Source organism: Thalassophryne amazonica, chromosome 1, assembly GCF_902500255.1.
Source record: "Thalassophryne amazonica chromosome 1, fThaAma1.1, whole genome shotgun sequence".
Classification (NCBI taxonomy): domain Eukaryota; kingdom Metazoa; phylum Chordata; class Actinopteri; order Batrachoidiformes; family Batrachoididae; genus Thalassophryne; species Thalassophryne amazonica.
In genome coordinates, this window is record NC_047103.1 from 159,024,123 (window position 1) to 159,050,739 (window position 26,617).

Genomic DNA, 26,617 nt, shown 5'->3' on the forward strand with positions numbered 1-26,617 from the left:
TTAGCTGTAGTAACTGTGAACCCCTACCTTCTATTATATCCAGTGGCTTCACATTTACGGCTGGTATGAGGATCAGCACCTCTAAAATCTGAGGCCATGGTTCTCAGCAGGAAACCGATGGATTGCCTACTCCGGTAGGGAATATGGCCTTGCCCCAAGTGCCAAGTGAAGGAATTCAAGTACCTCGGGGTCTGTTCACGAGTGAGGGGACGATAGAGTGTGAGATTGGCTGGAGAAATCGGTGCAGGCAGGGGCGGTGTTGCATTCGCTCTACCGTACCGTTGTGACAAAAAGGGAGCTGAGGCAAAAGGCGAAGCTCTCGATCTACTGGTCAATCTTCGTTCTTATTCTCACAAGCGGCCAAAATGGTTAGGATTTTAGGATTATAAATGTTTGTGACTGTTGGACGTTTTTTTTTTTTTTTTTTTGCTGGCTTAAAAGATAGCGGAACTAAATTTACTGGAAGCTAATTGGTCTGCTAATGATTTTCAAAGTTAGCTGAAAAGCTAACCTGTTAACAAAGAACATTAGCTTTGCTCTTTAGCTGCTAGCTGATTAGCTGAACTGGAGCCCATGAGGAGTTAGCTTCGAAACCTACGACGTTCTCATTTTGAGGCAACAACGCTAGCCACAATAGTACTACTGTCTGTGTAAAGTGTCAGTCTGCTGGAAATATTATTTTTCCAGGTTTGTGCATCCAGGCTTGTGACAGTATTCCTCAAAGTGTCAGTGGTGCGTAATTATCTCCTTCGGAGTTGACGTGACGCCAGCGTCGGTGTCGGTGCACCCGACTTCCTCAGTGTAGTGACACAGAGGCGAACAGCCTCTGCTGTTGATAAGCAGTGTGTCAAGTCTTTTCTCACAGCCTGGGGCAGGCAGGGCAGGAGGAGGCCGAGGGAGGAGGAAGAGAAAGCTGAAATACCTCCTGTTTCCTCCTTTCCACAGAGAATTTTATTGGGATGGGAGTTTTTTTTTTTCATTCGCCTGGAGGGACAGAGGCCTTGGCCTGCCCTCTCAGATACACTCCCACTCAATCTCTCTTCATCCTGAATGTGCGGGTGTGGGTGTGTGTGTGTGTGTGTGTGTGTGTGTGTGTGTGTGTGTGTGTGTGTGTGTGTGTGTGTGTGTGTGTGTGTGTGTGTGTGTGTGTGTGCGTGTGTGTGTGTGTGAGACAGTCAGCAAGCGTGGGTGGGAGAAGGCATCTTTGGGTAACTCCGCAAGCATGTAAGCGAGCGTGACTGTAGTTTGGAAGAGTAGCTGCTCAATATTTTATTCTTTCACCGCTCAATGTGAGACATAAGTCCTATTTTAAAAAGCCCATTAGAGAAATAGTGTATCAAACCAACATGTATTTATGCATAACCTCCAACACTAATGCTTTTGCCCTTCTGTGTTTCACAGAGGATGCTTTTCCCTTTGGGGCACAAAAATAAGTGGAAAAGCCAAAGTACAACTCGATATTGCTGCTCTTTCTGTCCTGTGTTATGCATTTTACCCGGATTGATCTGAGCCCTGTAGCGCTCTTATGGGTAGCTTCCTTTTTTTGCCAAGGCGATTAGGCACGGAGCAAGGAGATACTTGCATGTTTTCACGGTCCTCCATGCAGTTAGTGAGGGAGCCGGAGGGGTGCAGAGGTGGAAGGCTCACCATCTAAGACCAGAGCTGAAAAATATGCGTGACAGTTGGGATTAGAGAGGAAGGGAGCTGTGAGTTACCCGAAAGAAAATGAATGATTCAGCCTGGACTCAAGATCATGGAAGCATACAGAAGAAACAATACATACATTTGATAACTGTTCATATGCTTCGTAGGAGTGTAATAATCAAAAATATATTTTTAAATAATCGCTGCAACTACATCGAAACATGGAACCCTGAATCAATCTAAATGTTCTACAGACTGCTACTTCCGCATCTTCAGACTCTTATAAAAGTTCAGAAGACATCATGTGACTCTTGTGAGACTGGTCCAAGGAATGTTAACTTTGTGAGGTAAACGTAATGGTACATTTAGAACTTCCTTATAAAGCTAACGGTTTGAACTTTATTTTCGGTTGACATTTTGTTCATTCCAGCTGGACGCCGAGGTCATAATTCCCCCAGTTACCAGTAGGTAGTATCAATTGGAACATCGCTTGAAATCAGAATTCCAACTCGTCAACTTGGTTGAACGCCACATACAGTAGTGTTCAGAATATAGTAGTGCTATGTGACTAAAAGATTAATCCAGGTTTTGAGTATATTTCTTATTATTACATGGGAAACAAGGTACCAGTAGATTCAGTAGATTCTCACAAATCCAACAAGACCAAGCATTCATGATATGCACACTGTTAAGGCTATGAAATTGGGCTATTAGTAAAAAAAAGTAGAAAAGGGGGTGTTCACAATAATAGTAGCATCTGCTGTTGACGCTACAAACTCAAAACTATTATGGTCAAACTGCTTTTTTAGCAATCCTGTGAATCACTAAACTAGTATTTAGTTGTATAACCACAGTTTTTCATGATTTCTTCACATCTGCAAGGCATTAATTTTGTTGGTTTGGAACCAAGATTTTGCTCGCTTACTAGTGTGCTTGGGGTCATTGTCTTGTTGAAACACCCTTTTCAAGGGCATGTCCTCTTCAGCATAAGGCAACATGACCTCTTCAAGTATTTTTGACATATCCAAACTGATCCATGATACCTGGTATGCGATATATAGGCCCAACACCATAGTAGGAGAAACATGCCCATATCATGATGCTTGCACCACCATGCTTCACTGTCTTCACTGTGAACTGTGGCTTGAATTCAGAGTTTGGGGGTCGTCTCACAAACTATTAGTATTATTATTAGGGCTATTAGTAAAAAAAAAAAGTAGACAAGGGGTGTTCACAATAATAGTAGTGTGGCATTTAGTCAGTGAGTTCGTCGATTTTGTGGAACACACAGGTGTGAATCAGGTGTCCCCTATTTAAGGATGAAGCCAACACCTGTTGAACATGCTTTTCTCTTTGAAAGCCTGAGGAAAATGGGACGGTCAAGACATTGTTCAGAAGAACAGCATAGTTTGATTAAAAAGGTGATTGGAGAGGGGAAAACGTATACGCAGGTGCAAAAAATTATAGGCTGTTCATCTACATTCATCTCCAATGCTTTAAAATGGACAAAAAAAAAAAAAAAAAAAAAAACAGATGCGTGGAAGAAAACGGAAAACAACCATCAAAATGGATAGAGGAATAACCAGAATGGCAAAGGCTCACCCATTGATCAGCTCCAGGATGATCAAAGACAGTCTGGAGTTACCTGTAAGTGCTTTGACAGTTAGAAGACGCCTGTGTGAAGCTAATTTATTTGCAAGAATCCCCCACAAAGTCCCTCTGTTAAATAAAAGATGTGCAGAAGAGGCTACAGTTTGCCAAAGAACACATCAACTGGCCTAAAGAGAAATGGAGGAATATTTTGTGGACTGATGAGAGTAAAATTGTTCTTTTTGGGTCCAAGGGTCGCAGACAGTTTGTGAGACGACCCCCAAACTCTGAATTCAAGCCACAGTTCACAGTGAAGACAGTGAAGCATGGTGGTGCAAGTATCATGATATGGGCATGTTTCTCCTACTATGGTGTTGGGCCTATATATTGCATACCAGGTATCATGGATCAGTTTGGATATGTCAAAATACTTGAAGAGGTCATGTTGCCTTATGCTGAAGAGGACATGCCCTTGAAATGGATGTTTCAACAAGACAATGACCCCAAGCACACTAGTAAATGAGCAAAATCTTGGTTCCAAACCAACAAAATTAATGCCTCGCAGATGTGAAGAAATCATGAAAAACTGTGGTTATACAACTAAATACTAGTTAGTGATTCACAGCATTGCTAAAAAAGCAGTTTGAACATAATAGTTTTGAGTTTGTAGCATCAACAGCAGATGCTACTATTATTGTGAACACCCCCTTTTCTACTTTTTTTTACTAATAGCCCAATTTCATAGCCTTATGAGTGTGCATATCATGAATGCTTGGTCTTGTTGGATTTGTGAGAATCTACTGAATCTACTGGTACCTTGTTTCCCATGTAACAATAAGAAATATACTCAAAACCTGGATTAATCGTTTTAGCCACATAGCACTGCTATTATTCTGAACACTACTGTATACCGGTTCACAATCCAAAATGGCCACTTCGAGCGTCAACAGTAGCGAAAGTTGTCGTTTTACTATTTTAGGACTTCCTTTTTTGTGTTCAGTTTAATAAGTTGCACACACACTACTGTACAACTGCTCTCTGTGGATTTTTTATGGGGGGCAGGAAACACTTCATAATGAGTAGTTTATTAGCTGTTGCCGCTAATGCCGGTAGATGTTGCCTAACAACGGGCTACACTATGCTACAACCAAGGAGTAAATTGAAGCACTCAAAGTAAAAATGTTGTACAATAGTACCTTCTGTGCCATGTGTCCACTTACGTGAAGTCCCTTTGGTGGACCAAATATGTGTTTTATACGACTGCAAACTCTGAAAAAGCTAGCACATCAAAGGCTTTCTTAATGGCACCGGAACTGCCACGGATTTAAGTCAAGAATGACAACATTCCCAGTCACGATTTAGCACATTTGAGGCAAAAGGAACGTGTCATAACAACAGCCGGCATCTTCTTCGGAGCTTCTTCTATGGTGGGGCTTTCTGCTCGTCTATGTTGTGCTACCACCCAGTGGTGAACAAAGGTGAGCAGAGGCAGCATCACTGTGCTGCAGCACAGTAGCAAAAACCTGAAGAAGCTCCCTAGTTTTTCATGAAATATTTATTTGAAGGTAAGAAATGTCATTTTAACTTATTCTAATTTATCATAACAAATGTATCAAGAATGCATCATTTCTTGCCGTATAGAATCTCTCCATAATAAAGTATCATAGCCCATGTATCTAGATACACATCGCATTGTGTTATAAGAGAGAGAGGCGCACGTCTAATGCTCAGAGAAGCTGGTACAGACGTGCACGCGTTTGCATGCAGCCTGTCTGCACAAAAGGCCTCATCAGCCATCGCTTTCCTCTCTTGGCCACTTTGGGCTCTTTTAAACCTGCAGAAAAGTGCTTGGTCAGCCCGTGCAAACCATCTGAATTCTGACTAATACGCCTGACCAGCTGGTGATTTTCCCTCAGCGGTTCCAGACTCTCAGTATTCTCACGACATAGCGTAACCAAATCGTGGCTCTACTGCAGCAATCAAACAGGCAGCCTTATGTAGGCTGTCCATGTCTGAGGTGGCACTTTAATTCAGGATTTCATTTCAGGGGGAGCCCAGCCATGTGCCAAATAGCTCTTACCTCCAGGCCGCCAGCCGATTGATGTGAACTAAATGTAATAAAGGCTAGATGAAATATCAGGCCCATATCTCTAATGCAATCTGCCATCAGCAGCCCCAGGATGCTACGTAGTGATATACCAGGAGCTGACGAGGTGGGAGAAGGAGAGCTGTGATGTGGAGATGATTCTCTGTCCCTTTCCTTACTCCATCCCTTTCTTGATGTATCCTTTCCTTCCCTTTGTTCTTTCATTCTCCATCTCTTCTAGCCTGAGGACGAAACCTTTTATTTTTATACGCTTAAATGAAACCTCGCCGCAAACAGAAGCGTGCGCACAAATAAAACTGGAGATCCATTTCATCCACCATACTGGTTTTATATTCTCACTTTTATTTGGTTATTTGTTTCGGACGCAGGTTGCGGTGGGATGATTTGGAGATATGTCTTTATCCCGTTGGACTGTGACATGCGTGGTCACAGCAAGGGGCGTTGCTGACACAACAACTCACTTGTGTTTGCACATTTGTGGGTGATGATCTCACCATCTTAGTAATACCCAAGAGCAGGAGCAGGAGAGGTGTGGGATCAATGTCTGTATTCCGCTTGTAATGGGAAATCGATAGATGATCAGCAGTGGCTGGAGGGAGAGGGAGATGAGGAGCGGGAGGGCAGTTCAAGATGAAAGGAGAGACAGATGAGTCACCAGAGGTCACGACTCCTAAAGGGAAGTTTCAAGTTTGACCTGTCAATTCCTGGTTCTTGGTCAGGGTTTAGCACATGTCACAGTCAGCTGTGTCAAAGTTTTCAGCACTTATTCCAGTGATCTTCCTGCATGTTCAGCAGCACCAGATGGACTGTTCCGGTCAGGTCTGGAAGCCTGCACTGATGCTATGCAGCACTCCATATATCACACTATGGAACCCTCCCCAGTCCTGGAAAGCAACCATCTAGACAGGACAACCAGTCTGTCCACGTCTCTTCAATTTCAATTTCAATTTATTTAATTTTATATAGTGCCAAATCATAAAAAGGTACCTCAAGGCACATAACACAAGCAAGGTCTAACCTTACCAACCCCTAGACCAGTCCTTCTCAAATAGTGGGGCGCGCCCTGCAAGCCGGGGGGGTGTGACCACAGGGAACATGCTTTTATTTCCGGTACTAGAAAAAATTACAATTGCACATCCACTACAGTAGGTGGCAGTGGTGCTGTCATTGTCAGAGTGTGCGTAGGGAGTATTGAGGACTCCAGCATAATGGAACGCAGCTCTATGTAGGGTTTTTTTCGCACTACGGTGGGAGACGAGAAAAGACCGCTGTGTCTTAAAATGTTGGCAGTGGACAGCATGAAGTCAAATTAATTAAGGCATCACTTAAAGACATTACACCCCAATCACGCAGATAAGCCGATAACGTGCCGAATATTTCCAGCAGTCATCCCGCTTTGTGAATGCTGCTTCAGTAAACCAGCGCGCACCATAGCAGAGGAGCTGAGTAGCAGTTGACGTGGTCTCTGTCATGCTGGATGACTCAAGTGCTGCAAAAATAAAAAGTAAAAAAACAAAAAAGAAAACTCACAAAAATTAATCATAAAAAATCAGCACAAATTGTTTTATTCATTTTATTTTGTCTGTTAAAGTGTTTTATATATTGTGCTCATGAGTTAGTGTTCTGATCAATTTCAAATTATTATTTATTGATTTTATTTAATTTTGTTTTTTAGTATCAAATGGCAGCCGGTCAAAAAATGTTTATAGTTTAAGGATTTTTTTTTATTTCAAGCAAAGTGATGCAAATTTTTTCGTTACAGACGAAAAGCAGTGTTAATAAAGTTATTCTTTACTGTAAGTTGATCTAAAGATCTTTCTTTTTGTTTTCTTTAATGTTAATAATCAAATCAATCAACTTTTTATAAAGCACTTTAAAAAAACAGCTGCAGCTGAAACAAAGTTCTGTACACAAGGGGACACAATAAGGACACAGTGTTATGCAGAGGTGTACTTATACAGTTTATGGGCAAATGATACTATTTATAGTCACGGTGGAGAATGGGGCGGGGGGGGGGGCGTGAAATGTTTTCTTCTTCCTCAAGGGGGCATAACATAAAATAATTGAGAAGTACTGCTAGAGCAAGAAGCACATAGGCCACAGTGGTGAGAAAAATTCTCTCTGATGATATTGAGGAAGAAACCTCAAGCAGACCAGACTCAGAGGGGTGACCCACTGTTTAGGCCATTCTAACAATTACAAAGTTTTTACAAAGCTTTACAAAGGTGAAGAAACAGAAAACAGGAAATTAAAAGAATATGCATTTGATGAGAAGTCCACACGGGAGGTTATATCACAGGAAGGACATGTGTACATCTCTTGAAAGTAACCATTTATCAGCAACAACCAGGCTTATGCCAGTTTCTGGTTTGTAGCGTACGCCATGTTTTAATAGGAAATCCACGCAAGTCTTTGTACATGAGTCCCCTGGACCTTAAACACTGGGACCTTCGTTCTCCTGCAAAGTGAACTGTAGCTGTAGAACTGAAGTGTCCAGCTGAATTAACAGCAGAGAGAAATACCTGCATCACATGTTGATTAGCGGCCTGTTAAAAAAGCACCCAGCGCGGGCAGTAGGGTCACAGCTTCAGCTCAGACAGCAGTTACAGTCTGATGTTTCAGATCGATGCCACACGAGAAGGTCTCTGGCTGAGCTCAGACTGCCTGTGGTCAGTGGTTTGGCCCCACTCTGTAAGTATGAATCTGTGATGGACAGTAGAGGAGGGAGGTGTGACACCAGGAGGAAGAGGAGCACTGTTTGTTTTTTGGGCTCGATTGAAGGTGGCAGGCGCTCTGGATCTGCAGGGGTTTTGCTCGCGGCATCTAGTTAATATTTCAGAAGCACTTACGGTTTATTAGAGTCCCCTTGAGGGCTGGCGTGGAAGTGTAACTATGCAGATGTGTGTGTGTGCATTTGTCACCCTATACTGTGCTTAATTCTGTGTATGTGTGTGCGCGCGCAGTGGGAGAATAAAGAAGTGACAGACGGCGCTTTCTTGTTTACCGAATACTGATCCTATGGGTTTTCATGCTCCGAGAGTGCAAAACAACGAAGGAAAACACGATGGAGTCAAGAGGAATATTTTTGTTTCAGTGAGGCCTCAAGTGTCGAAACACAGCCAAGTTTGGTTTGATAGTCGCTCACAGCTGTCGCTTTTTTATCGAGAAAAACACTAAAAATCAAACAGGCATGACTCACCCTCAGTAAATTATGACATGTTTTATTGATGTTAGCAATGAGCGTTTTATCTATATTTAGGCTGAATCTGACACACACACATGAATTAACACATGAATGTGTTCAGGCAACTAATAGTCAGGTCTCTAAGTAGTTGGACATTGTCATTTACAGACATATGTACACAACAGTCTATCTAGAATAGCCAGTTCTTAAAAAAAACCTCACTGACCATGCAAGAAGATGAGTGAGGGAAGCCACCAAGGCAACTGTGACAACTCTGAAGGAGCTATAGGCTTCTGGAGAAACTGTGGATGGTGCAACTTTTGCCTGCTGCATCACAGTTAATACAGCATCATAGTTGAGTGGAACAGAGAATGATATGAAGAAAAGAAAAATACTGAACAAACCCTCCGTGACTTCACCCGTAGGTTTTCTGAAAGCATATTTAAAACTCAAATTAGGGCAGTCTCCAAATGGCAGTGCCTAACTCTGCCTAACATCCCAGCCTACTCATATATGGGTAAAGAGGTGGAGCATGGGCAAAACCAGTGTGATCTGGGGTGGAGCCAATGAAGCCCAAACACCACCCATCTTGAAATTGCTCCACAGCTAACGCAAAAAAAAAAAAAAAAAAAAACTTTGGTTCCTGTATTTAATTAACATATTTTTGGAGACTGGGCAGTAATTTTCATAACAGATGGCTTGGGTATTAATATTAACAACTATGACTAGTGAATTGCCCCAGTGTGACATCATCAGTGGAGCTAACATCACCAGGCTATCAGTACCTGCTAATTAGTGCAAACAGCGCTAATATACAAATTAAATAATGCTGCAATTTTTCTTAATGGAAATACTTTAACACAATTTCTTAAATGGTCTGTTAGTATTAATCACACAGCAAGGCATATTACTTCAGCCATTTACACGGACCCGGCGCCACGAGGGGGCGTTTGGGGACGACGCCCTCTCACATCATCAACCTCGCCCCCTCGGATGTGAGAGTTATCAAAAATAAAAATAAAAAAGAAATACTGGAAAATATAGCGCCTCGCAGTTTCGCGGATTTTCTTAGTCCAATTTTGCATGCTTTTTTTTTTTTTTTTAACAGCGCATTGTGCTCTGCATCCTCATCAAGCAGGCCGGTGTTCTGTCAAGATGACGGGACACCTGTTGCGGTACCGTGAAGGGAGAATACACGCATTGTGTTCTGCGTGTCTGTTTATAAGAATCTTCTCGCCCAGAAGAAAAAAGAGCGCCAACAACTACCCACAACTGTGTTCTTCACTCGGAAAAAGACACCTGCAGCGAGGTATGAGTAGAAAAAGGCGCGACAGTGGCACAGCGCCAGGACGAAGAGGCGCGATCAGAGGAACAGTGAAATACTGGTCAGTCACTATTAATAATTTCTTATGTGTCCAACCTCGTAGGTTGATCGTTAAAATTGAATTCGTTAGTTCTAAAAGCCATCATTATTATTTATAGGAAAAGTTCTATTTTTATTTCTCAAACAAATGTTTGGGCCTGAAAACAAGTTGGTCTTATTTTTCTACTAAGGTTTGAACTTTGAGAGTGTTTACACACGAGAGAAAAGTGAGAAAATGTTAATGCCTGTTTGAGAAAAGTGTATAAAGTGTGTAGTGAGGGTTTTACAGCCTTAAAACGTCTATAATAATTGTAAAAAATAACGCTGTCTACTTCACGGATTTCACCTATTGCGGGCTGTTTTTAGAACGTAACTCCCGCGATAAACGAGGGACCACTGTATATCTACATGAAAGGTTTATCTTTGACCCGTTGTGTGACTGTCATGCCCAACTGCGCTGTGCTTGCGCTTGTGATGGAGGGCTGTAATGTGGTTAATCTACTGTCTCGTGTCGTTTCTCAGATCAGTTGTTGGTTTGGTTTTGTGGTTTGCAGGAGATCACTTGACCGAGGGTCTATATGTTCAAATAATAATTAAAAAATGCTGTCATCACTCTTTACTCTTACTCAGTCAGTCTCTTACAACGGTGTAGCCTAAATACATGAGCTTTCTAGGAGCGCACTCAATTCATTACGCACGCTCAGACGCAGGTACCCTCCGGTGCGCACTTTTTTTTGGGGGGGGGGCGACCCCACCCCCTGTGATAAACTCATCGCCTCTTTAATATTTTTTTTGGCGCTGGGCCTCCATTTACAATAGAATGCTAGCACCCGCTGCTAGCGAGGTCCTGGATCCACTGGCACACTAGCTGCCAACGCAACTATGCCCCAGATTATTCACAGCTCTACAGCTTAAAATATCTTAAACAAATGAGTTATGTAAAAATTCACCTTCTGTGCAGTTGTCATGGAAACTAGCTAGATCAACTAGATCAACACCATTTTTGTACCAGACTGTATAAACATGTTTATTTCTGCTGTAAAGTTTTTAACATGCATCTATGGGAAATGACTTGCTTTTGGAGCAAGATTTGGCACTTCCATGTGGGCTTCATTTTTAAGCACCAGAAGTTGCTGTTTGATCTGGAGCCACTTGATAGAAAAAACATCAGAAAAACAGCATAAAAGGACGAGGTGGTAACAAACACACTTGTGAGCTGAGTTGGCAAATGTAGATCTTTCTGGAAGTACTTGAGAAAGAATATGATGAAGTAACTGATCCAAGAGCAGGAAGTCAGCGTGAATGATAAATGGAGTGCGTGAAAAAGAATTGGCTGCGATTTCTGTGCCAGCAAAGTGACTCTAACCCGAAAACATGAGCAAAAAGAGCCAATGAGGGAAGCCAAAAGTGTCAGTACCATAAAACGCAAGATATTTAGATTTAAAAAATGAAAAACATTTTTTTAAAAGAAGCTTTGACCACTTCAAAGGAGCTGTGAGAGTTATAAATACACAAAAGGCACTGTGATGATGCATCAGTGTCTGCAGGAGATATCCCTGCTCCCCAAACACCAGGAGAGGTGGGAAAGCCAATTAGTTGCTTTGGCAGAAGGTCGGATGGACATATCGGAGCAGATGTAGCGAAGGCGTGTCTGGACTGGTAGTGGCCCAGAAGGGTTTTTAGTTTCCTTAACCCTGTTCCCTTTGCAGCAGCTACTCTCTGTTCAGGGGGGCTATTCCTCATAATGGCTCCCTGAACGCACCGCAGGTCATTCAGACCCAGACAGCCAAAAAGCTGGGAGTGGATGGTGTCAGACAGAGGCAGGGTGTGGATCAAAACACCTCCTAATCTGGATCTAGGTGGAGGAGTCGGGAGTGTTGCATGCATGCATGCATGTGAGTGACACACAGTGTCGACGTGCATCTTCGCGAGTGTGGGTTTGCATATGTGCATGGCATTCGTGCACGTATGCATGTCCTGGAATGTGTCGACGTGCACGCCTGAGAGAGGCAGACAGCGGGCTCTCACACGTCAGGGCCTCATGCATGTATGCATCAGAGCCTGGGGAGCGGCTGAGCGAACAGGTCAATAATCACATCTGAGGAGCGCTCACTCACTGACGCTAATCCACGAGAGGAGAGATGAGCAGTGAGGGGGAAGGATACAGACCCACTCCAAAATCGATTTTGGTGTGTTGTATACTCGTATTTGTAACGGAGGCCAGCAGGTGTCGCTGTGCAGATGTAGTAGTTAGTAAACCTCACTCTCAACAGCTCTTAAGGATTCTCTGATAACAAGGCCAGAGCCCTGGGTTTTAGCCTTCTGGTTAGAGTCAAACTCCCATGCCGAAGATCGTGAGTTTGCATCCAGAGGGGAGTGAATGGGCGGAGTCATAACAACACAACGCAGAGTGCAGCTGCTACATCTTGTAGGGTATGCATAGTTGCACTGAAATTTGTTGCAGTGAGTTTATATTTTGGGAACAGTATTTTCAATGTAGTTTTAGTTTTCATTTCGAGGTAGTGAATTTTGAATTGTTTGACTTTGAGGTGATATTCTGCTCTATTCTCTATGTTGACAAATTGCCATGGCTACAACTATGTACATAGGAACGACTGCACACGTGCTGTAAAGAGGGCCAACTTTGGCTCCAAATCATATTTGGTCTGTAGTTTTGCCTGATTAAGATGATCATGTGTGTAATTATTTCTGTTTTACTGAAAGATTATAATTTTGGGGATACTGCGCATTAGATTTATAGGACACCCCAGTTAAATTTGTTGTTTGTTTGTTTTAAGTTTGGACTAAAGTTACCTCGCTTTATGGTATCTGCCATTTAGGGTGGGGTTTTTTTTTTTGTGTTTTTTTTATTATTTTTTACGTAGAATCCCATTTAAATGATGCAACCTAACTATTTTCAATTCAGTTCAATTGATTTCATTTATATAGCGCCAAATCACAACAAAGCTGCCTCAAGGCGCTTCACACAAATAAGCTCTAACCTTACCAACCCTTACTCTTTAAGTGGACTGACTGAAAAATCTTTCCTTTGTGTTACTTTGGAAGTGCACCCGACAGAGAACTTGGCTGCTGACTAATCGATATGAACTCACTAAAAAGCCTTAAAGGGACCAACAGTGTGTGTGTGTGTGGTGTGTGTGTGTGTGTGTGTGTGTGTGTGTGTGTGTGTGTGTGTGTGTGTGTGTGTGTGTGTGTGTGTGTGTGTGGACCCCATTTGTATCTACCTTTCTGCAGTGATCAGTTTAGTATAGATGTATTATAAACTTCATGCCCATATGTTTTTCTAACCAGTAGCCAATAAACGGCCGCCCACCTTTTCCGTCTCAGGTGTGCTTCCAAGCCCCAGCTGCAGACTTTATTCCTGCTCTCTGTGCCCAGTGGATGGCAAGGACACAGAACTTTATCTAAACTCTAGGGGTCACAGACCTTCAACCACGTGCAGTTTTTGGTGATTTACTGAGGTCCTTGATTTATTGCATTGGTCAAAGAGGTTGTTTACCTCTGTGTTGATTAGTTTGATTTTTGCATAATGTTTGCGTATTGATGTTCATGAAACTTGGAAGTAGAGTGCGGTTTACTTTTTTTTTTTTTTTTTGCACAATGTGAGGTGTATAATCTGATGCATAGTTAGGGCCCCTTTTACACATAGTGCAACGTTTGGATGGCATCTGTACGAATACGGTGAAACAGCATGAAACAGTTCGAAATTAGTGCATGAAACATCGCGCATGAAACATCACGCCAACGGGCAGGCATGCACGGACCCGGTGCGAGAGTTCGTGCATGCGCCAGTGTTCATTGAGCAGGAACAGTACCAGGTGCAGCACATGGTGCCACTTATGTGGAATAAATAAAATAATAAAAACCAGCCGGCACCTGTGGGACCACATCGCGCCACTTGTGTGGAATAATGATAATAATAATAATTTTAAACAAAAAATGCACCACCGGGACGCAAACTCATGCCTTTCAAAACCTCTGATTCCCAGTCAGAGACTTTACTACTGAGCTACAGAGCTGTTCTTTGAAAGCTGCAGAAAGCTGCCTCATATCAGGAAGGACATGGAAGTATTACAAAAAAAAAATTAAAATCCCACACCATATAAAAACACCGCATTTATCAAGTGAACAATAAAATATGATCCGTCTGTTCCTCTGCTGATGACCCATGGTCACAGACCAGACATGAGAAGCAGTGTGCTCTGATCATGTCCACATCTACTGGTCAGGTGCGTCCAGTCGGCTGCGTACGCGTTCTGCCTGACACGCATGTCTTGTGGAGGGCGCGCCGCAGCACAGACACTGCCTCATGTGGAACAGCTCATGTGGGTGACGTGATGGTCAGATTGCGCGCTGTGCCTGGTGTTGTGATCTGACGGTCCGTTTCAACCTGGGGGCTGTCAGTGTCCACTCCATGTGCATGCTCCCTTGCTGCAGCTTGTTGCCACCACGGCGATATATGTTTTTGTTTATGTCCACGTAAATACAGCAATCAGATACACACGCCTCACAGTGGACAGTTGTTTGCCATGACTGTCCAAACACAGTAGGCGTTGGAATGTCCAGAATGACAGATCACCACAGCTGCTTCTGTCGGAAGCCACGCCTCCCGTGAGTTGAGCGCACACACCCATGTGTCAGCGTGTGTGTTTGCAAAGTCACATCGTGAGGAACTTAGACAAATTTCACATCAGTACAACAGTGATTGTCTGCTGATTGTTGTCGTGTGAAGAGTGCGACTAGCCACACATTTTCTAAGTGCCATGCAAGTGGTGTTAGATGTTCGTGCATGTCACCTGGAATTTGGCCGGCACCTGCCACGAGAGGGTGTGATGGGTTTGCACAGCGCACACTTTGTCTTTCAGGTGCTTGTGTGCACACATAGTTGTAGCAACAGGTGTACGAGGCGTTGGTGACAGGGACAACATTACACGGTTTGCACACGATTCCTGCATCATGCGTGCTAAGTGTGCACTTTGTCCGAACTTTGCCCTATGTGTGAAGGGGCCCTTAGACTTCTGCTGTTTGCTGCTGTCTTTTATCTCATTTGGCTGTTGATTCACCCATTTTTTTATACTCACTTATTACAATTAAGTGTCATGAGGGCCACTGGAGCCTATCCCAGGTGTCACTGGACACAAGGTGGGGTGCACCCTGGACAGGCTGCCAGTCTATGGCAGGGCCACATGTAGGCATAAGGGGCATACCCATCAATTTAAGTAAAACTGATCGTGGTGTGGGGGGGGGGGGGGGGGTGATGGTGGTGGTGTAAGAGTTGAATGAATGTGGTTGAAGGGCCTGTTACACTTCGGAACTTGCATGCACTCTAGTAATTACCGCTCTCGTTAGATGATGGATTTGATTTGGGATAGGAGGGACAAGTTGAGCTGGCAGCCAGGAGGGAGTGAGTGGTGGCTGGCCACCACTGCTGAACCGCCAACAGGAGAGTGTTATGGTTAAGGGTCGAAACACTCCATGATTGTTGGTAACCATCTGATGACACAACCTCCTGGCTGAGAGCTCTGGTCATTGTAAGATGACTGGAAGAGGTGCATCTTTGGATGTATGTTATCGCAATGCATTGACAAAAATAACCTACGATGTTTAGTATGACTGATTGATAAATCCCTTATTGCATAATTTATTTGGATGGGACAGGTTTTATATTGGAGAGGTGGGGTAAAGTTATTATTACCAGAGTTCCTCATTTTTCTGAACAGCGCACACTTTGTCAGTAAAGATTGTGGCACCTGGTTATATTAATCCCTTGTGAACACACGCATCAATTATATCCAGTGGAAATTGAGTTTTATGCTGTTTATCTCAAGTATTGATGCATGAAAAGATGCTTTTGGGAAAAAACACTTGCATCTTTAGATCATCTGCTTTATTTGCACAAAGCGCTCTGCAAAGACCACAGCTCTGTGTGCAGATAAAAAAGCTGCATGTTAAATCCAAAGCCAGTGGGATGGGTAGCAAAAAAAAAAAAAAGTGATGCTGACAGAAAATTTGAAGCTATATGATAGAAAGTGACTGTAGAGACAAATCCATTATTTCACAGAGCTGACAACGCAGGAAAAAAACTCAGAAGCCTGGTAATTCTTCGTCTTTCTTAATTTTCTTTTTTAGAGGAGTGATGACCATGAGTACGAACTGTTTATTGAGTAGCCACTCCCATCTCAGTCATTTATATCAAGCTTTCTTATTCCATCCCATTACAATACTTGCAGTACCAAGCTAATGTCAGCCGAATAGGGCTACAATGAGTAATATTTCAATAATATACTCCATTATCATGTCTGAACACTTACTCAAAACAAAAGTGGTGTTGCGTTGACGTACAACTTTGGACCTGATATGTTCATTACAGTGTGATTGTAGGTTAGTCTCATATTTCGTGCTAGGGTGCAGTCCAAGGAAACCAGGTCCAGTGTGAGTACTTTTGTTTGGTTCTTGCTGCAGGATAAGTACTGGCACTAATGGGCCTCCGGGCCTGTGTCAGATTTACATCTTGCTCTTGTTCGGTACCTTGCAGCTTCACCATGTTTCATTAAAATTAGCCCATAATGTTTGGCGTAATTGTGGTGAAAATCAGACAAACATAGTGTTCAGTCACGGGTGCAAACATAAGCCTTGGTGGAGTTAATTATGCACTAAAAGTGCCACAGTGGGACTGACTCACTGTTTCTCACAGCAAGGATAAGAGTGTGACTTCCCTCTGATGTACTAGTACCATCCTAACAGTCACTGGTACTCAGGTAGGGACTTACTGTAAAACTAGACCAGGGTAATACTTCAGAAACCCTGCTTCCTCACATCACTACTCGTTGAGTGTGGTAGCAGCGCCTGTGGTGGAAAAGCCTGTTGTGACTGACAGAGGTTTCCTGGTGGGGTCAGTGACTACAGGGAGCTGCTGAATAGCAGGCGTGTCTTAATGAGGCTCGTCAGGCTCTGCGCACACACACGCTCCCTTGCTACATCTTTTTCTCTCTCACCCCTGTATTTCTCCTTCCTCATCACCTTTAGCCGCCTCCCTCCCGCTCCTCCTGTCACTCATCCTCCCTCCACCTCGTGTCTACCCACCTGTGCCCCAGCACCACCCACTCAACTTCACCCTCTTCTGCTTTCGATCAATCTTCCCCGTTCTCCCTCATTCCGGGTTTTATCCATCGCTCCGCTGTGTCGCCTATTTATCATTCCACCGCCCCTAGCGCTCATCTACCTCCTCACCTCTTTATTCCCTCGCGTAGCTTTCATCCTCTCACTTCCTTTTCTTCGTCTCTTTCACTTTCCTCCCCGCTGTAATCCTCTATCCCCGTCTCCTCCTCGGAGGCTGTTGAACGGGCAGCTCGGGGAGAGAAAAGTGTCGAGGCTGCAGGATTTTCCTTAATCTGCCAAGGCCCTGAGTGCCGATAGCCTCCTGCACCGTTCCCTCTGTTGAGTTCCCAACAATGGCCGCCTGTCTGCGTGGTTCCAGCACATTAACGCCCGTCTGCATGTGGCTTTCTGTCGCTCTCCCATCATCCTTTGCCACCCTCGCTATCTTTTAGAAATTTTTCACTTTGCTATTTCCCACCTGCTCGTGATTGACGGGTCTCGTATGTGCGCGTTTGGATGCACGTGTGGGATGGCGGCCCTTTGAATGTGTAAGCTGCGTTCACAAGCGCGTGAGAGCCTATTTGTGTGGCTTATACGTGTATCTGTGCGCGTGGGCAACTTCACTTGTGTGAAACCGCGCGTGCGTGCATGCTTGCTGTGGGAGCGTTGGCGTTGCTCCTCTCAGTAACAAAGTAAGGAAGCCATCGTGTTTTATCAAATGTCAGGGAATCTTAAGTGTGTCTTTTAAGCACAATAGGCAGTGAAAATGTCAACACTTGAAGGGTCTATTACACTTCAAGCCTTTGGTGCACTTTTTTCCTCTCCACCTTTCTGATTCCTTTATTGATGTTTTCATAGGAATTTGAAAGAAAGAAGAATATCAACCGTTTTATGTCAAGAATAGATTCAGCTCAGCAGCTCGAGTGGTTAAGCTCCAACTATTAATGGTTATCTGCCATGATTTGATCTACGGCGTTATATGGCGGCTTTTTTCCTGACTCTGTGTGGAAAGAACATCCGCAGGTTTTCCTTATTTCATAGCTACAATAAAATGTTTGGTCTCCTTTGAGTTCAATAACAAAGTCATTATGTTACAGAAATCCCCGCGGTGGGACCGTCCATCACATGTGCACGTACATATACAGTATATATGCTGCGCTAACCACCTCCCACCTCGTTGTCATGGAGAACACGGTTTCACCCATCCTTCCATAAAGAACAATATTGCCTGCACATCTTTTGCAATAACAGAGCCATTGTGCGCGGCTGTGGAGGTTTATAATATCTGTATACGTGCTGCTTTTGTGTGTGCATGTGAGTTTATGTGTGTTTAGAGTTGTTTAGGGGAGATAACGCGAAGGACGAATGCTGCCGTAGCTGTCGGGCCACGAGTGGAGAATAGGGTCTTTGTTGCAACGTTAGCTTTTCATTACAGCGTTGGGGTGACCCCCTGAACCCCGCTAGACAGGCCGTCTGCGTGTCACTTCCTGTCCGCGCTTGCTGAGCGATGCTACTGGCAGGCTATTGTCCCTGGATGAGGTGCGCATATGATCGGGGAATGTGTCCTAATGTTTTGCAGATTGGCTCGGCCGGAGCAAACAATTACACTTGGAGAAGGTTCCCAGCGGGGATGTTGAGAGATAACAGCCCTGGGGTGGAGGGGTGAAAAAGGCTCTGTGTGTTTCTCCTCACGTGTGTGTGTGTTCTTTGTGGCAGTGATGATTTTTATTGTTTTAATAGCTCAGCCACGTGGTCCTGCTTGCACAAGAAGCCACAATGGAGAAGTTTTTTCCAATTTTCCTCCTAAATGAAGTCTGAAAAGCCTCCTTTGTTTTTACTGTTCATTTGTTGCTCATCACATCTTCATAAAACGAAATGAGGAAAATGAAGGTGTATTGTCAGATTCTCATAGGGTTTTGGGTTTGATGCCAGTCTGCATGCAAGATAGTGATGCTAAAAATACATCAGATAAGTGGTCAAGTGTTGTTTTTGCCTCTGTTTTTCGTAGCACCCCCCCCCCCCCCCCCGCCCCCACCACCACCAAGTAAATAAATAATTTAAAAAAAGCAAAAAGAGAGTGTGTGTGTGGGGTTGTATAGGACTGACTCTGTTCATGCAGCTGTCCATGATTCTTTTAGGCATAACTCTTAAAGCATTTGGTGGATTTTGATAAACGTAACACAATTGTAACACATAATATGAAGATGTGTATGAACAAAATCATTCCAGTCCAACAACTTCGACTGGAGATAATTAGAATTTTGTTTTTAATTGTGCATCATACAGGGTGTCCCAAAATAGTGCCACAAAATCATTTGACTCTAATTCTGCAGTGGCTAATCTGAATTCTGACATTTTCAGACATTAATATATATGCGAGGAATTTCTTCCCACGTAGTTTGAGACTGATCCAGTGAGGATGCCACTTACAATTCGGGCAAAAGGGAAACTGGCTGGAATTCTACTTTGAGGACCCTATCGATCATGCAAACTCAACAATAATATCAATGTCATTTTGCAGTTAGAAAAGCTCCAGACAGAAAGACACTTATAGAGGGTTGTAAAGAAGTTTCAAACAAAGGGAGATCTGGCCGAACCAGAGGAGTGGTGCACATACTGAGCACATCTTGTGAATGGCAACATTCTTACAAAATGAGGTGAAATTAGAAATGAACCCAGACATAAAATTCCCTGAGATCTGACATATGACACTTTTTTGGGCACCTGTCTTATATTGTTTTCACACAAGTGCAACTCCCGCTAAACTGTTTGGTGGCGAATTCAGATAGGGTTCACATGATGGTAGTTGTGCACGAAGAAAATAATTCCCCTTCTGATGTTTTCAGTGAAAAGATAATTGGACTTCATTTTAGCTTGATGTATGACATGATACTGAACATGTCAGTGTAACTTCTCCTCCAAACAGATGTTTGTTTTGTGGATTTAATGAACTTCATACAAAGATAGCATGCCTTATCAAGATGTGAATGAAGGAAACAATTCTGAGTCTGATGTCTTAAAAGGGAGCTACATTTTTTTTTCAGTGATACATCACATGATATTGTCCATGTAAGCGCAGTCCTCCTAAACTGTTTTTTTTTTATCTCAACAAAACATTGCACAGTGGTAGCACACCATGTGAAGAGGAAATAAGTCTGGTCCAAAGTCTTCAAGGGGAGATAATTGGACTTTTGTCAAATTTAGCCAGTTACACGCACCAGATATTGACCAGTTTGCTCATTCAAGTGTTTCTTCACAAACGATTTGCCACACTGATACATAAATGTGTAAGAAATAACTATGGCAGGTGTGTGTGTGTGTGTGCGGTTGTGTGGTTGGGGGGGAGTCATTTTGGGAGCTTGATCACAGATTTTTAGTCTACAATATCTCCTTCTCTCTCTTTGTCACAGTGACAGGGTCGGCGTGTGGGGGGATCCCTAGATGCAAGGAGGCGGGTTACATCACCTCCCCTGGTTATCCTTTGGAGTACCCACCTCACCAGAACTGCCACTGGATCATCACAGCACCGAGCCCTCGCAGCGCATCGTCCTCAACTTCAACCCACACTTCGAGATCGAGAGGCTCGACTGCAAGTAAGATGGGGGCTACATGGGAGTCAGGCGGCTTTAATAAGGGAGTCAAAGTCTGTAAACCGCTTTTTTTTCTGTCAGAGCAAAATTGCTTTGGCCACTAAGACTTTATGGTGTATTATTATTCCGGCTGAATGATGACTTGTGGTGACATTTTCATTAGTATGCAGCAAAAGTGTTTGTATCTCAAATAATAATTTCCTATTGAAGTGCGCAGTTTTTTCCCCCTTTGCATAATGTTCAAATTCACTACCAGTGGTTTGGCTTCAGCCTACGTTATTGAAACTTTTTCCACATTTTGACCACAACTGGTCATTTGCAAAGGAAATTTTAATTGTAGACACAAGCGTTCTGCAAAATGCAGACCATTAAGAGGGCTGTGGTTTTCTTTTTTTATGTGCAAATGGTGAGCACATGAGCTCTTTTTCAGTGCCATCTGTTTTCACATTCACAACATTGCACACATTAAGTCCTGGATGCTGCCCAGTACTTTATTATGGGCCTGTTAAAAACCCTTCTTTGGAAGGATTACTAAGGTAAATTCCTTGCTCAAGGGCATATCAGCTGTACCAATCAGGCAAATTAGCGCTATGCAACGGTGCACGCGCTTGGAATCTTGTTGAAGCGTTCCGGTGTCCCGACGAGATGATCTACCCGTCGAGAAGACCTCCAACGCGCAACTCTGTACCCTGAACCTTAACACCTCCCCCCGGTGACTTTATCTACCTCTCTTGACGGGACACGGTCACCCGTCAAGATGAGCTCCCATACAGAAGAAAACCCAGTAAATTTTTGTCTTTACATAAAAACACAATAATAAGTGTCTTTTCGATTTAAAAAGTAAAAACTTGCATTTACATGCTGTCTTTAAAGCAAAATATTGTCGTTTGATGATGGGGAGCTCAGCTCGGTACACGTAACTGTCGATTTGCGCGATGGGGATATAGCTCATCTCGACAGAACACCGGTTTGCATTTATCTCTATATGGATTCACATTTTCAAAGCTAATATTTCAGATCTTTGAGAAATATGTCTATCCTAAGATCGCCAACAGGGTACTGGGAGGTACCCTGTTGGTTGTTAGGGGAGGTGTTAGGGGAGATGATGGTCTAGTGGTTAAGCTGTTGGGCTTGAGACCAGAAGATCCTGGGTTCAAATCCCCACCTGACTGGAAAATCACTATGGGCCCTTGGGCAAGGACTTTAGTCCCCTATTGCTCCCGGTGTGTAGTGAGCGCCTTGTATGGCAGCACCCTGACATCGGGGTGAATGTGAGGCATTATTGTAATATAAATGCAGTCCATTTACCATTTTACTGTCAGCAATGTAAATTGCAACTGTAAGTAACTTTTGTTCGGAGCATTTTTGCTTGAATACTCAGGAGAGAACATAAATAACTCAAACTAAGGGCACAGCGTCAAACTGGAAGTCCTTCGATTTTGCATGCATGCGCCATTGAGCTATATTATCTGATATTTCAAATAAAATCCTCAGAAATGACAAAGACAAACAAATCCACAGCAGCCAGCAGGTGAGCGGTGGGTCCTGGCACACTATCGGTCACTCAAACTGACCACACCCCTAATCTTAATCGTAAATGAATGGATTAAAGTAGTTTAAACTGATGACTTATATCAACATTCACCCCCGTACATTTGTCATGTACAGGTAACTAGTTGTCAAGATCAAAACTGTTTTTTGGTACCGGGCCATAGACTTGTTTTTTTTTTTTTTCTGCTGTAAAGATGGAGAATTTAACATGGAGTTCTACGGGGATTGACTGGATTTTGGAGCTAGCCTCAAGTGGCCATTCAAAGAACTGCAAGTTTTGGCACATTAATTTTGGTGTTATTTCTTGGGAACAACAACATTTAATAGTTGAGATAAATCTGAGAGTCTTTTTTTTTTTGTATGCTGAGACAAACATGCTGTGTGGCGTTATTGGTGTAATCTCACTGCAAACCTCCATCTGATAATCAAATGCCAAGCAGCGTTTGAAAATGTGTATGATGGCATTTACGCAGAGAAATCAGATAGTACGAGGGCATGAAAGACCAGATGGATGAAAGACAAAAATGATGATGTAGTTTGAAGTTCGTAGTGGAAAAGGCCAATGGAGAATAAACAAGGAAGGGAAGAAGAGGGAAAATTGGATCCAGCTGTTTGAATCAAAAGTGCATTGACCGGTTTCCTTTCTCAGAAACATGAATAATCCAAATCATGTGTGCTATTGTCTTTTACTTCAGCCTGAGGAAGAAGCCCCAACTGTTAAATCCAGTTTTATATAAACGGGTCAGTGAGAATGGTACACAATCCAAGCAGTCTGAAACCCTTTTTGGACCCTTCAGTCTGTTTTGACATGAACACATGTGATTTATTGATCCAGTCTTTGGAGTTCCAGACATATATTTCTCCAATCCTTGTTCCAATCCTCACTTTTCTCTGTGCACTAAAGATTTCATAATCAGGATGTTTGTGCGTTGAAGCACTTTGGCCAGGACAAAATATTCTGAATAATGCACAAACGATGACTTTGACAGTATTTTGTAATAATTACCAGCACACAGTTGTGTTGCACAATCATCTATTACGCACATAACCCGAAGAGGACTGAAGAGGATTTGGGTGGGACTGACACGTCGATTCTGCTTTTACTTGAGGACTGTTGAATGTGACGCACATGCAGTTGCAATATTCTATGAACCAGCAGGTGGCAGTAAACAGAAGACACTGGAGATGAGGGATGTTGGAGGAGGACGGAACTTCTCTTAAATGTAAAATCACAACCCAAACTTTATGTTGCCTGCACAGCAACCTTTACTGGAGCCATGATCATTTCCAACGTACTTGGGTGACCTGGATGAATGGATTTTCTGTTACAGGGCGATTCCACAGGGCACCGTGTTACTACGATCGCCCACGATCCAAAACAGTGCAAGAATGGCACGAGACGACTTAATCCAGATCGACTCTTAACAGGCTGTCTTATAAAGTGCAAACCTGGCAACTGGCAGGTGTATAAAGTGCAGACCTGTTAAACTGCCTGAAAACGAAAAAAAGGAGTTGTGTCCTTGGCCAGACATGATCAAAAACCGCCACAAACGCTGCTTTGGCTTCAAATTTTTACCCCAGTGGAGCACGATCAAAAAAAATTCAAGCCATTGTCACTATGAATACACCATTTAAAGAAGTTTGAACATGATTGAAGCTGTTAAGACTGCAAATACCCCAAAGTTACAGTGTACTACCAATGATTTTGCAAATCGGGAAGGAATTTTTGAACAGTTAAAAAAAATTGGATCCCGATGTCAAATCTGGTGCTGACGTTGGCCGTAACTACTACATATGCCAGGTTTGTTCAAGATTCACACAGCTGGATCAAGAAGTTACTATGATGCTTCAAAACATTCCCGGATTTGCTATTCGGGATTCAATGGGAAGGAGCAGTGCTCTGTGGAATAGCCTCATAAGACAGAAAAATCACTAAGACGCTTTTGCGCCAGATCTTTAAAGGAGAAGGCTCTTTTTTTTTTTTCAACCTGTGACCTATCAACTTTTCATGCTCTTTTCAACTTTCAGTCTAATCTGAGGATCTGTGAGTACCATTAGAATGACGTGTTAAAACAGCTGTTACTTGGGGAGAATCAGGTGAGGAATATCACTGGGACGCTGAGGGCGTGTTAGAAACCACATTTTCTCTGTGTTCATTTCTCTGCAACTCCAAAATCAGTTTCCGGATGAACAGTAACCCATAATAACCTCTATGGTCGGACAGGTTCTGAGAGATATTATACCTAAATTTCTTGTTGTTAAATAAAACCATTAAACTGATGTTTAATACTGAATGTTGACTGTATAACATATATTATATAATGCTGAGTGGATCCTTGTCATTTGATTGATGCTTTGTATGTCACATGACAAGGATTATTCGTGTATTTTTGAAAGCAAATGCATTAACATCTTGGTCACCACACATACCACATACAACACTAAGCCAATAAATTGCTAAAGCATTTAGCTGTAGTAACTGTGAACCCCTACCTTCTATTATATCCAGTGGCTTCACATTTACGGCTGGTATGAGGATCAGCACCTCTAAATCTGAGGCCATGGTTCTCAGCAGGAAACCGATGGATTGCCTACTCCGGGTAGGGAATATGGCCTTGCCCCAAGTGCCAAGTGAAGGAATTCAAGTACCTCGGGGTCTTGTTCACGAGTGAGGGGACGATAGAGTGTGAGATTGGCTGGAGAATCGGTGCAGCAGGGGCGGTGTTGCATTCGCTCTACCGTACCGTTGTGACAAAAAGGGAGCTGAGGCAAAAGGCGAAGCTCTCGATCTACTGGTCAATCTTCGTTCTTATTCTCACAAGCGGCCAAAATGGGTTAGGGATTTTAGGGATTATAAATGTTTGTGACTGTTGGACTTTTTTTTTTTTTTTTTTTTTTGCTGGCTTAAAGATAGCGGAACTAAATTTACTGGAAGCTAATTGGTCTGCTAATGATTTTCAAAGTTAGCTGAAAAGCTAACCTGTTAACAAAGACATTAGCTTTGCTCTTTAGCTGCTAGCTGATTAGCTGAACTGGAGCCCATGAGGAGTTTAGCTTCGAACCTACGACGTTCTCATTTTGAGGCAACAACGCTAGCCACAATAGTACTACTGTCTGTGTAAAGTGTCAGTCTGCTGGAAATATTTATTTTTTCCAGGTTTGTGCATCCAGGCTTGTGACAGTATTCCTCAAAGTGTCAGTGGTGCGTAATTATCTCCTTCGGAGTTGACGTGACGCCAGCGTCGGTGTCGGTGCACCCGGACTTCCTCAGTGTAGTGACACAGAGGCGAACAGCTCTGCTGTTGATAAGCAGTGTGTCAAGTCTTTTCTCACAGCCTGGGGCAGGCAGGGCAGGAGGAGGCCGAGGGAGGAGGAAGAGAAAGCTGAAATACCTCCTGTTTCCTCCTTTCCACAGAGAATTTTATTGGGATGGGAGTTTTTTTTTTTCATTCGCCTGGAGGGACAGAGGCCTTGGCCTGCCCTCTCAGATACACTCCCACTCAATCTCTCTTCATCCTGAATGTGCGGGTGTGGGTGTGTGTGTGTGTGTGTGTGTGTGTGTGTGTGTGTGTGTGTGTGTGTGTGTGTGTGTGTGTGGGTGTGTGTGTGTGTGTGTGTGTGTGCGTGTGTGTGTGTGTGAGACAGTCAGCAAGCGTGGGTGGGAGAAGGCATCTTTGGGTAACTCCGCAAGCATGTAAGCGAGCGGTGACTGTAGTTTGGAAGAGTAGCTGCTCAATATTTTATTCTTTCACCGCTCAATGTGAGACATAAGTCCTATTTTAAAAAGCCCATTAGAGAAATAGTGTATCAAACCAACATGTATTTATGCATAACCTCCAACACTAATGCTTTTGCCCTTCTGTGTTTCACAGAGGATGCTTTTCCCTTTGGGGCACAAAAATAAGTGGAAAAGCCAAAGTACAACTCGATATTGCTGCTCTTTCTGTCCTGTGTTATGCATTTTTACCCGGATTGATCTGAGCCCTGTAGCGCTCTTATGGGTAGCTTCCTTTTTTTGCCAAGGCGATTAGGCACGGAGCAAGGAGATACTTGCATGTTTTCACGGTCCTCCATGCAGTTAGTGAGGGAGCCGGAGGGGTGCAGAGGTGGAAGGCTCACCATCTAAGACCAGAGCTGAAAAATATGCGTGACAGTTGGGATTAGAGAGGAAGGGAGCTGTGAGTTACCCGAAAGAAAATGAATGATTCAGCCTGGACTCAAGATCATGGAAGCATACAGAAGAAACAATACATACATTTGATAACTGTTCATATGCTTCGTAGGAGTGTAATAATCAAAAATATATTTTTAAATAATCGCTGCAACTACATCGAAACATGGAACCCTGAATCAATCTAAATGTTCTACAGACTGCTACTTCCGCATCTTCAGACTCTTATAAAAGTTCAGAAGACATCATGTGACTCTTGTGAGACTGGTCCAAGGAATGTTAACTTTGTGAGGTAAAC

At 43.2% G+C, this 26,617-nt stretch overlaps 1 protein-coding gene across 3 annotated transcripts in view; it reads left to right on the forward strand.

Annotated features, from left to right (window-relative positions):
- The window catches only part of nrp2a (neuropilin 2a), a 174,351-nt gene that overhangs the window by 28,327 nt on the left and 119,407 nt on the right, over positions 1 to 26,617 (forward strand). The window contains exon 1 of one of the 3 annotated variants that reach the window (XM_034177401.1): positions 20,446 to 20,600. The exons of the other annotated variants lie outside the window; for them this stretch is intronic. Coding sequence (XP_034033292.1) covers positions 20,449 to 20,600 — 152 coding nt within the window. The 5' untranslated portion in view covers positions 20,446 to 20,448. Of the gene's footprint in view, positions 1 to 20,445; positions 20,601 to 26,617 lie in introns of those variants that run through there. 3 annotated transcript variants of the gene reach the window in all.